This window comes from Trachurus japonicus, chromosome 18 (assembly GCF_045865225.1).
Source record: "Trachurus japonicus isolate A0001 chromosome 18, Traja_1.0".
Taxonomy (NCBI): domain Eukaryota; kingdom Metazoa; phylum Chordata; class Actinopteri; order Carangiformes; family Carangidae; genus Trachurus; species Trachurus japonicus.
The window spans coordinates 20,849,088-20,861,532 of NC_140924.1; the positions used below are offsets into that span (position 1 = coordinate 20,849,088).

Sequence of the window (12,445 nt, forward strand, 5' to 3'; positions counted from 1 at the left end):
TCCCACCGAGAGACAGCTAAGTGAAGTTATCCTAAAAAACAAAAACAAGTACTGCCTGTTTATCTACAACCTGACTTTCTGCGGTCCATCTGAAATTATATAATCCACATAATCGAGCCACGATGCTTCACAGAATATGATTGTACAAAGCAGGGCGCAGAATCTGTCAACTCAAACTGTCCAACAAGTGACGGAACAGTTATGTGCATCCAAAAAGGCCAGATTGCTGAAAGACGGCAATGCAGCAGTTGATAGGCCATCAATTATTCACAGATTGCCATTAATAATATGCGATCAGCAGACTGGCATTAATGCTTCTAGTAACCATTCACATGTGTTTAATACTAACGCTGTGGTCCCACCTACCTTGTACGTAATAAAACAAAACAAAACATGTCAGCCATTTATAATTTTAACACACGTGTGTGAGACTTGTGTAACAAACTGTGTCCATGTGCATCCTAAAATGATCTGTACTGACCATGGACCAGCTGAACTCAACCATAGACCATACTTTCCAGTACATATTATGAACAAAATAAAAGAGAAGTGATCATGAGAAGAACCTTGGTGTGTATTTGTCCACAGCTGAAAATAGTCCCTTGCAAATTCACATTTTACTCCTACTGGTGAAGCGTTTGCTAAGAAAAAAAAAAATAAAAAAAAAATACAATGCCCAGCTGTTTGAAATAATTACCAAGCGTTTTTTAAGTTCAACCATCTGTTTATGACTCATTTTTTGATTAACAACCCCAGCGTGCACAAATGAGCTTGAGTAGGCAAGTCAGGAGCGTCTTCAGAGTCGGACTCCCTCTCCGCTTGTCTTCCTATCCTCATGGGTTTTCGTTGACAGGAAGAAAAATGTAGAAACAATCCCAGTCTTATATTTCTAATGAGGTCTAGCTGTTTGTTATTTGATTTCATTTGAAGACGCGGCATTTATAATGAAGTGTCGTCTCCGCCGAAAATGTCAGGATGCGGTTTGCGATTTACGTGTCACTAATGAACATGACATTACGCTCTCAGTCTCTCAGGAAGGCAATTCATCGCCCGCTGACAACATTGTATGAGCGCCGGTAAACACCCAGAACTGGTTTCCATCCACATTTTGCAATATTTAAAGCTGATATTTGTTTGGTTTTGTTCAAAGATTCAGCCGAAGGCCTGCGGGGTGAGAGAGCTAAGGTTAAAACTAGAAACTGTTTTGTCTCGTGGGCACATATCCTGCCTTTTATTCCACAAAGAGACACTGTGTCCTCTACCTCTGCTGCTCTCTTTCTCCTTTGCTCGCAGACAAAACCCATTCAAGACTCAGTGATTAATTATTTACCCAGGCAATGAAATGCCAAAGCCTGGAGAAACACACCACCAGGAGAGAAAAGGTCACTCCAGTCCTGCACATAGATACACACTCTTCAATACGCGCTCACACACAACAGTGATGGATGGCAATAACATCTTTATCGGTGCTTCGGGCAGACAGAGTTTTCATCCTCGTGTCCAAACACCGTCGAGAACCAAGGGCAAAGCAAAAAACTTGACTGATGAGGTGAAATCTTCAAGAGAGGCCTGAAAAAAAAGAGCCTCATTTAAAAAGCGCTCACATGTCAGGGGTGGTGAACTGTCCGATCAATAGCAGCCTCAGACTCTGTCAAAGTCTATGTGTATCATTGTGCAGACCGATGACTGTGGAGCCGACTGTAACCTTTCCTTGATTGCATGAGCTCTGACACCGAAGGGAGAGTGTCATCTGCCTGAAACAAACTTGTGCATGAGTAAAGTTTTGTCATTTTGAAGTTTGTCTGCTGTGCTGTTTATTGTGCGATCAAAGTTTAATCTGCTCCGTTGTTGTCCCTCCACAGCTCCTCGACACAACTGGCCAAATGGGGTGCCGATGCTGTCGGATGATAAAAAGGTAAGATGTCCCACTCTTACAATCTTACAATGACTTGATTTTAAAGGATCAATTCACTCAAATTAAGCCAAAAAATAATCTAGCCATGTCTCCAGGCAACTTAGTTTTAACATATACTGTAGGCTACCTTATGTCCAACTCAGGAGTGTTGGGGTGAATGGTGTTTTCTTGTCATCTATCTTAAGTATAATCTATCTATCTATCTATCTATCTATCTAATCTTGTGATCACTTCAGTCAGGAGACAGCGGCCTAAACAAAGACCACACTCAGTAAATATATGCCATTTATTGTGTGAAATAGCTCCTTCACACTCTTCCCCCCCTGAAGGTTAAAGTTTGAGTTCATAAATTTTTATAACGTAGCTGGAGATGTTCTTTTCCTATTTCATTTCACTATAAAACACTTCAACAGAACGTCCTCAAATTCTGCATAAAGGGAAGCTAAAGACGTATAGCATCTTTAATTTGATGGGTAAATGAAAAAAATAAAAAGTTGTGGTTCAATAGCTTGACACACATGATATAAAACCAATGTGCAGCTTTTTAGCTAGCTCTTTATAGCCTCCTAGCAGCAGCAGTTTAATGCTATTTCCATTAATTTCGGCTTTAATATGACTCCTGTGCTAATTAGCAAATGTTAGCACGCTAAATTAGGCTCATGGTTAACACTGCACTGGCTACACATTGTGCAGCATTGACATTATGAGCATGTTAGCAGGCTAATGTTAGCATTTCGAATAAAGTGCCCCTGGGCAGCCTTGATCATTTAATGCTTGAAAAATGATCAATTATTGAAATGCAGAAAAAAAATGCATTCATACTAATTACTGTAATTAACTCACATTTTCGTTGCTAATTCAATGTATCTTAGAGTTTTTATACAGTATTTAGAAACTTGACACTGTGTGTTGGGCTTGTACCTACTGCTGAACATGAAACTAAAACCTCCTCAGCAGCGTCTCTGTAGATTTCTTTATCCGTCCATCAGCGCTAGTTCAAATGTCTCCTTGGCCAAATAATGATTTCTTGTCTTGTTTCATGCAGATAGTGAGAGGTCCATTTATAATACGTCTGCTCTCACAGCCTCACGTGGGCTCTTTGTACAAACTGTGAGTCAATATGCCAATAGCCATCACCCTTGGTTACTGTATTTCCTCGCAGGAGTGTCTGTTCATTAAAGGCCGACAAGACGTCGTTGTCAGGGCTCGACGTCATTGTGCTCTCTGAGGTGAACGAGGAGACAGAGCAGGGCCGGGAAACAAGATTTTGATTGCAGATTAATGAAAGAGCCTGCTGAGATTCACATACCAGAGTTGTAATCCCCCTCCACACCATTTTTTTTTTCTTTCCCATGTCAAAGACACATGTGAATACTTGTGACACACACACACACACACACACATACCTCCCTAATTGTCTGGAGTGTCACATTTCTGGGCTTAGCCGTGTTTGGGGTTTGGCAGGGTGGGCCTGTAGGTTACTGGGTCAGCGGTATGGCCTCAGTATCAGCAACAACTGAAGAGAAAAAACTGCTCACTTTCGGTGTTACAATCCTGTGCTAGTCTAAAGTTTTGTATTATTTTGGTAGGTGAATGTTGAAATAATCAATGTGAACAGGCAGCTGAGCTCACACATTTGAGTTGAGTTTTGCAGGTAGCTGCTCCAATGCTCATTTTTGATAGATAGATAGATAGATAGATAGATAGATAGATAGATAGATAGATAGATAGATAGATAGATAGATAGATAGATAGATAGATAGATAGATAGATAGATAGATAGATAGATAGATAGATAGATAGATAGATAGATAGATAGATAGATAGATAGATAGATAGATAGATAGATAGATAGATAGATAGATAGATAGATAGATAGATAGAGACTTTATTGATCCCAAGCTGGGAAATTACAGTGCAGCAGCAGCATTACACAGACACACAGTGACGATAACAACATATAGTATAAGAATATAAAGAATAAGATTATAAAAAAACAAACTATACATAATAAAATAGCAATAGCAAATAAGATGTAATGTACAAAAGTATATACACAACAGAATTGGCAGTGTTTTGTACTTTGTGTTGTAAGTTTATACTTTAAACTTGAATTTCATCTGGACCTCCTTCCACTATACACACAGGCACAGCCTCTAGTTATGTTAAAAAAAAAGGAAAAAAAGAAAACGGTGCAATATAGCTTAATGCAATTTCCCACAGTACCTACAGTAAAAGCTATTTCAGTAAGGAGACTTAACTAGGGGCTGCCCCTCTGTGGGCTGGTTTCTAAATCAGCATTTCTAAAAGAAGCAGGACACCACAAAATTACAATTTTTCATCCAAGGGCAAAGTGTGTTCTTCATTGCAGCTTCACACTTAAAAAAAAAAAAAAAAAAATCTTATGCTAGCCCAAGGTGGAAGTTTCCATCCAATTAAGACGACAATGTGCCTTGTATGGAGGAAAAAAAGCATCAGGATGTTCATCAGGTCTAATGGTGTTGGTGGCATAAAATCCATAGGCACCACTGCACCCTGCATTGTGTTTTAGAGCAGATATAATCAGCTCAAACCCTAAGCGACTTGGTATTGTTGTCACATACTGCAGGTGTGGCCAATCGTTGTGTTACCGCTGAAGGACTGTTTTCCGATACCTTAATCGCTGTCGTGACTTAACAGTGTCTCGTTTGCCGGCGCTGTCCGAGTTCAGACATATGCAAATGGATTCATGGCGTCTTCCGGGGATGGAGGTGCTTCCTTGAAAGTGGAAAAACCTCACAGAAAGGGAATCCCAACAGAGAGAGGAGATCATGCAGGGACTCCTCACAAGCATCTCACAACAACTTGTATGCAAAGCCGCTCTTTTGGTATTGAAATCTGAGCTTCACATTGGAGAAGTGCTGCTGCTGCTGCTGCAGCTCTCAGTGTGTGTGACTTTAAATGCCAGGGGAGATTTGCATCAGCTGTTTGATTTAAGTCTGATAACCAGACGAATGCTCAGAGAAACCTCAGTCCTCATTACGTAGATGTGAAATTTAGTTTTTTTTTATTTAATTCAACGTACCCAACAATGAAGACATTTTGTCTTTTTTTTGTCTCAGCAGAATCACAGCAACAAGTCTTGGGTTTGTTTTTTGTTTTCGGCCTGCTCTTTGAAAATAGCTCGGCGATGGAACCGATGGCCTCCTGCCGTTGATGAAAATACAGTTTCATTTTCTCACACAGCTTTTGTCAACCTTTATGAATTATTGGATTTTCCTTCCCTCTTCTTCTACTTCTTCTTCTACTGGCAAAAACACCTTGTGTGTGTCTCTCGCGCTTCTGAAAGCAAGTCTCAGATTTCACCTTGGCAGCCGGGGGACACAGTGGCGGTGCTGCCCAGGAGCCAGAGACATGGAAAACATTCATTTTCTCAGCTTTCTGCTGCGAATGGCAGACGCAGGGAGGGATGCAGGGTGAGAAGAGAGGTGCTTATGTCGGAGTGTGACCCCTGTGTGTATGTGTGTGTTAGGTTATGGCTATAAATGCGTGGGCAGTTGAAGTTTGCATACGTATATGTCTGAGAGGCCTCTTACTGAGTCGATCAATATATTAGAAAGTTATCTTCTTTATTCTCTGTACCTACTTGTGTTCTTGTTAAGTTCATGCATACTAAATAGTGCGAGGTAAAGCCAAAAGGGGGTGAGATAACAGAAAACAAGAGTGAGGAGGACAACTTGAGAAAGGAGGAGGAGGAGGAGGAGGTGGGAGTGAGACAATAGATGGAAAAAGCTCGAGGGAAAGCGCTCAAATCAAGGAGAAGTCAAGTGCAAAGGGATAGTAGATTAGAGCGCCGCAACTACATTACAGTGATGCTGAAGGAGAGACGAGGAGGAGGTTGTTTTGAAGAGGGGAGGAGAGAGAGAGAGGCAGCTGGAGCTCTGCTGGGGTTACGAGGCGGGCAGGGCGGAGGAGGAGAAAACAAATGAAAAAGCAAAGAAAGATGGCCGCGAAAAACATGAGGCTCTCACAGCAGGCGATGTCTGACAGTCTGTTACACTGCCCGCAAAATAAAGCCCCCCTGCCAACACTCCAACACCTGTCTAGGTGTGTGTGTGTGTGTGTGTGTGTGTGTGTGTGTGAGCTATCTTGTACTTCTGCCCTTGTAAGAAAATCCTCCAAAATGGTGGCATCACACAGTCATTACAGCCTTCAGAGGGCTATTTAAGGTTTAGAGCGTAAATGAGCATTAATTAGTCTCAGACCTTTATCGACCTCGACTACCCGATGAGTTACCGGGGCGACATCGACATGGAGCTTGTGGCAGATGAGAGCAGCAAGGGACGTCGTTGGTTAGTGAACAGGAAACATACATCACATCTGCGCTCAATAATTCATCACAGTTATTTGTCATTCACTCTGGCTGATTGAGAAAAGACGCCTATTACGCCCGTTTGAAGGTGAAAATATTCTCCGAGGCATTTGTCACTCATTTTAATGAGCTGATCCTGTGTCACACCGGCACAAGTAGGACTCATTATTTCCTGTTTGTCTTTAAAGAAGAAAATAGTCCAATAAAGTCTATTGAATTGATTTGTTATTTTGTTTTTGTAAAAGAATCTAGCATTTTTATATTTATTTATTTCACTGTCTGATGGAAACTTTTGCAGATAATCAGCAGCTCATTTGTGTTTCATCTTCGGTTTTCTTTTTACCTCCCATTACCAGACGTACTCTCTGAGCTGTACTTGCCTCTAAAGGACTTTGTTTGCTGAATGTTGGTAATTTGCTGCTTCTTGCTGCAAAGAGCATTTGAAGAAGTTTTCAGAAAGATCAAATGAGTTACTTTCCACATTTATGTACTTGTATTTCAGCTGCCTAAACAGTGAGTGAGACCATTTTCAAAACTATTCCTTTAAATGCTACATGTGACCGATGTTGTCTGGCCTGCCCTGAGTGGGTTTCGAACCCGGGTCATCGCGGGTGACGATGCTAACCGTTTCGCCAAGAGGTCAATGACCACTTGGCAAGTGGATTAGCATGTCTTTTATGGGCAAGTGAGTCAATGACCTCTTGGCGAAACGATTAGCATGGAGTGAGTTTAGGGGGGTGAGTGTAACGGAGGTCCGCTGGTATAGCCACAGTCAGGAGGTACCAGTGAGAAGTGACAGCGTGTGGCGGTTAGCGGCACTGAAGTTAAACTCACTCACCCATAAAAGACATGCTAACCCACTTGCCAGGTAGTCATTGACCTCTTGGCGAAACGGTTAGCATCATGGCCCGCAGTGCTGGAGACCTGGGTTCGAAACCCAATCAGGGCAGGCCAGACAACATCGGTCACACTTGTGTTTTTGTACAGGCTCTGTTTACCAAGTGTTTATCTTTATTTTATCTTCTTAGCTTGCGACTCCTGCCTGTTTTCTTTCATTTACCATGACTCATAATTAGTGACTCACAATTTTTCCTACTTAATATACTTTTGTCATCTGTTTTTACCACCATCAGTATCAGCTGTGTTATAGCAGTTCATTGTTGAACCATTTTTTGGTTAACTTAAATTTCATGGATGGGGCGCAAGTGTCAATGGTCAAAAGTGTAACCATGGAAGCTTCTGTGTGTGTTGTGCATCAGGGTGTGTTTCCATCAGCTTCTGATTCATCCTTTTCACCTGTATGTCTTTTTTCCTCTGCTGTTGTTGTCCAACCTCTCTGGACGTTACCAGCACAAACCAAACAAAACATAGTGAAAGTAATAGTCAGTATTTTACAGTTTGAACCACACTCCTGCCCAAACCTCCACATCCTCTGTCCTTCCCGTCTTCCCTCCCCCCTCTCTCTGCATAATCTAACTGACATTCACATGAGCAGTGCAAACATTACCGATGCTCAAGCTGGCTGTGCTCTGTGTAAACATCAAAGTGCGTGTGTGCCTTCGCTGTAACAGTGGCATTTAGAAAGTTGCATCGACTGCACTGGGGAGGGATCCTTGTTACCGTCGGCGTACAGTATGTGAGGGTGTTTTTATCGATTGTCGCAGGAACGTCTGACTCCTGGAGCTCAGTCAGATAGACAGAAATAGTCCTTTCTGTCTGTCGCCTCACTGATCCAGGAAATGAAATGGCCAAGCCAAGTCAAGTGTAACTTTAGAGAGTTAGAAAGATATTGCAAGTCCCACTTTTATTTTATCTATAGCAGCTTTGATACGAAGTCAAATTTGTGTTGAATTAAGTCGTTAAAATAATAATGAGATTATAGCTGAAATGCAGCTGATGGCTTTCATGACATCTGGGCCATAAAATGTCAAGAAATGGTGATGAGAAAAAAAAGCCTGACTCATAGTGACCTGTTCACATTTCTCCTTTTGTTTGCAGTTGCTCAACAGCTGCAGCGAGCAGGATGATCAATGATGAAATCGAAATCGGGGGAAAACAAACTTAAAACCACAAATGTTAACTGCATCGTTGCTGTAGGAGAAGTCATCACACTCACAAAGATGTTTCTCCTCTGGGGATGAATGTTTGTTCAAAATGCCATGGCAGTGTATTAGTTGTTCATTTGATTTGATTTGATTCATTCTTGCTAGCAGTGGTGTCAAACAAACCCAATGAAAGAAATGCAGAATTTTACAGATTCGATTTTTAAAAAACATTAAAATACATAAGACCTGCTTGTTGAGCTATTTCAATCTGGACCAGCCAAAACTACCAGAGCTACACTGCTAATTCACTTCTAATCACTTTTAATCACGACAATTTGATTTAAAAAAAGAAAAAAGTATATCCTGACATTTTAGCATTTTAAAAATATTTATGAAAAATTCAAAGATTCATTAGTCAGTACAATTTGACGGATAAGGATCAAATCTGAATCAGTAGCATTAATTTAGCACAGAAAGAGGCAGGCCTTTATTTCTAATTTCCCCTGTGTCCGGGTTAAGGAACTTTCCTGATTTCCATCTGAAAACATTCCCTCTAGATTTAAAAAGTATTCTTTATTTGTCAGTTTTTAATGTGAAGAGACGCCAGGAAGTGTTGAGTTTTGTTGAACTAAAATAACACTGATCAATATGGGGACAAAATGACTTTCATCTGGGGTATGACATTCAAAAACATGATGTTGCACGGCACCAAGCCAGATGTTCCTGAGTTTGTATCAGTTCGACCTGCCCACTAGACTACCTGAATGCAGTGTTCATGGTTTAAAATGACACTTTGTCCGTTGTCTCTGTCGCAGCTACATCTACGACCCCTCGGTGGCGGTGGATGTGAGGAAGACGGACTCAGCGGGCAGCTCCCTCTACCAGCCCCACCACCTCTCGGGCGGCCCCCCCGGCGGCGACCCCCTGGGCGGCCACAACAACAAGCAGAAGCAGGGCTTCCACAACCTGGGCTACAGCAAGTCCAACGACAGCACCCTGAAACTAGAGGTGGACAACAACCACGTCAACCACAGGCTGCATGCGGCGCCTCCGCCCACGAAGGAGCCGCACCAGCAGGGCAGCGCGCCTCCTGCAGAGGGGGGACTCTACATCATCCAGCCTCAAGCTTTAGGACCGAGGTGGGGGATTCAGGACAAAACCCCGAGCCAGGTGCCGGTTTACCCCAGTATGAAGCATGAGAACCAAAGAAGCTACGACAAGGAGGAAGAGCAGGAGACGAGGAACAGGTGGGACAGCTCCGTCACCGAGTACGTGACGGCCAGTGAAAACCTGTCGGGGGACGAGATCGAGGTGGACGAGGGCGTTGGCGGGACGCCGGAGTACCTGTGCGACACCGGGGACGAGGGGAGCGTCCTGTCGGTGGACATCCACACCAGCACCACCAGCCTGTCCTCGGCCGACACCAGGGACGACCTCGGACCGCCAAAGACTCCGGAGGTGTCCACGGTGGAGAGCGGCATCTCCACGTCCAAGAGCGAGGACGAGGAGGAGGAGGAGGACGGGGTGGACGAGGAGGAGGTGCAGAGCGTCACAGACTCGATGGTGGCCGAGGCCCTTGCCGCCCTCGAGGCCGCCACCGCCGGGGAGGAGTGTGAGTGACGGACCTCTGTGCTTTCTACTCCCCCCGCCCCCCAAAAAATAAAAAAAACATAGACTTGGACTTGACAGAGGGTTCAAAACCACCATGAAACTTTGCCACAGCTCTGAATAACACCTCTTGTGTTCGTCATCAAAGAACATGGAACGAATGAAGGAAAACTCTGTTTACAAATTAAAGAACAGATTTATTTTTGAACTCAAAGTCTTGGATTTTTTTTTTTTAAATTGTGGTCACGCTGACAGAAGATGATGTCTGCCTTGTGAGAGAGGAAATGTTTCCAATGCTGCGAGGTTTGCATGAAGCCACAAATGAAGAGATGTCAGTGTGTAGACTGTGAAGACCGCCTGCTGCCATATCAGCCTCATAGTCCTTTTCAATAGTGTATTTAACACTCCACAGTCCTAATAATAATAATATAAGCCTGTATGTGCTCATTCACTGCTTTGCCATGTCCAGACTGTGCTTATATGTTTTGGAGCATCGCTGTAGCCACTCAGTCATTTCTTCCTTTGTTAATCCACAGTCAGTACTAGGCTACATGTTGCTATCTCTTCAGGAAACTCACCTTGTTTCACCAGACAGGTGAACGAGGAAAGGTCACACATGTATGTTTTTTTTTTTATATATACACATATGCTACCCTATTTTATCTTCTCTTGTTATTTATATTATCTGCACTCGCATCATTTTTGATTTATTGCGTGAACACATCGATGTTGCAAAAGACCAGAGACGAAGAAAATGAAGGACACATTATTTATAGCCTAAACAATTGTGTGTGAGCGTTGATTCATTCAATCATGCATCATGAATTAATACAATATGTAATTGGAAATGTAGAAATTAGTTTACACACTTTTTTGTCAATTCATGTAATTTCCACCACGCACAACATTTATAAGTCCATGTCAATGTGGTGAAACATCAGAGGATCTATGCACGTTACCAAAGGATAAAATGGAAACTAGCCACCTGTACATTTCACTAACAACACCCAGTTTCTGCAAATTATTCAACATGACCGGCTACAGTCCAATCACTGTTGAATAAACGACCACTACCACCATGTTTTTGTTTTTTTGTTTTCCTTCTGTTTAATAGGTCAGAATTTGTGTTTCTAGTCTGGCCTGTGACATTAGTTCAGCTGGGAGCTCGCTAATATGTGCCTAATAATGAACTAACTGAGGCCAGGCGGTGAGGAAGAAACGACACATATGGCTTTTTTTCCTTGAATGTGCTCAGTGTGTTGATGCTAAATAAGCTGTTTGCTCAATGAAGATCTGAATTTGTTCCACTGCATCATCAGTTTGCCTGCCAAATCATTTCTACTTATGTATTTGTACTGTAAAATAAAGAAATGTACTTGAAAATGTTTTATACTTTGTGTGTTCATCTAATTATTCATTCCAGTGCAAAAAAATGTTATAGTTCTGGCTCATGTTAGCTTAGGAGGAAAACAATGTGTGAGTGGTGTGAATAGTTGAGCAAGGGGAAAATGTGAGTTTGTTGACATAAACGTTGTGTTTAAACACTATTTGAGTTGATAATTAGCCTTTTGGAGAGCTGGGAAATAGTTTTGAGTTTAGATGTTGAACTAGTTAAGCTAACGTTAGCAGGGAGAATATGTCAGTCCAACCGCTTTAAAGTCCGCCCATTTCTCCGTTCATATAGAAATGTATGGTTGGAGAAATGGGAAGTCAAACTTCTGGGTAGTCGGAGAAATAGGAAGTCGGACTAACGGGTGCAAAAATATAGAAATATGGTCGGATAAATGGGAAGTCGGAGAAATAGGAAGTCAGACAGACGCCATGCGCCCCATGTTAGCACAGTAAGCAAACGTTCTTAACTATGAGAAGAATTAAAGGAGGAGTTAAAACCTCCTTTGCTTATTTGTCCCCTCAATGAACAGATGAATAGGATAGTTTACATGTTTTATACATATTTCTTACGTTTTGTGATTCGTCCGTCATTGAGAAACAACTTTCTGTGAGATTGTGCGTTTCTGCAGGACGTTGCGCTTGTTTACGAGGGACACCGAGGGACCGAGGTGTTTAAACCCTCACCATCACAGCAGTTTGAGCCTCACCCCGGGGCCTCGGCTAATGAACACCTCAGGGCTGTTTTTTCCTTGTGCCTGGAATAGACACTCTTTATCTAACACACACACACACACAGTGACACACACAGTGACAGTAAGAGCCTTGGAAACCTCCACAACAGTCATGACTGATAAAACACACACACAAACAGAGCCCTGATCGGCTGGCTGACGGACTGCGGCTCCTCACGGCGGCGGCAGCAGGGGCTGTCCCCGTCTCTCAGCGCAGGAGGAGGACAGAGCCCTGACGACACCAGAATAGCCCGTTCCTCAGACATTTATCTGTTCATCTCACACACCCCTTCTTCCATCTTCATCCCTCTTGCACTTCACTGTAATTGCTCACCATGGCTCTCTCAATTACAGTGTGTTCATTTTAAGCCCGAAACTTCTGTTGTTGGACTTTGGAAAACAA

General features: G+C 42.6%; 1 protein-coding gene across 2 annotated transcripts; it reads left to right on the forward strand.

Moving 5' to 3' along the window:
- The first annotated feature begins 1,111 nt into the window (after nucleotides 1–1,111).
- LOC146969243 (uncharacterized) lies at nucleotides 1,112–9,957 on the forward strand. 2 transcript variants are annotated; one of them, XM_085759020.1, is made up of 3 exons: nucleotides 1,112–1,549; nucleotides 1,863–1,915; nucleotides 9,127–9,957. In XM_085759020.1, the coding sequence occupies exons 1-3, from the start codon at nucleotides 1,343–1,345 to the stop codon at nucleotides 9,929–9,931; spliced, it is 1,065 nt and encodes a 354-aa protein (XP_085615146.1). In that variant the 5' UTR covers nucleotides 1,112–1,342; the 3' UTR covers nucleotides 9,932–9,957. The 2 variants fall into 2 exon arrangements, with proteins under 2 accessions (XP_085615146.1, XP_085615147.1); XM_085759021.1 differs by having other exon boundaries at nucleotides 1,116–1,915.
- Nucleotides 9,958–12,445: the final 2,488 nt, after the last annotated feature.

Coding starts and splice junctions, on each gene's coding strand:
- LOC146969243 (XM_085759020.1), top strand. CDS start 1,343: ATGCCAAAGCCTGGAGAAACACACCACCAGGAGAGAAAAGGTCACTCC. Junction 1,550..1,862: donor CAAAAAACTTGACTGATGAG/GTGAAATCTTCA, acceptor GTCCCTCCACAG/CTCCTCGACACAACTGGCCA. Junction 1,916..9,126: donor TGCTGTCGGATGATAAAAAG/GTAAGATGTCCC, acceptor TCTCTGTCGCAG/CTACATCTACGACCCCTCGG.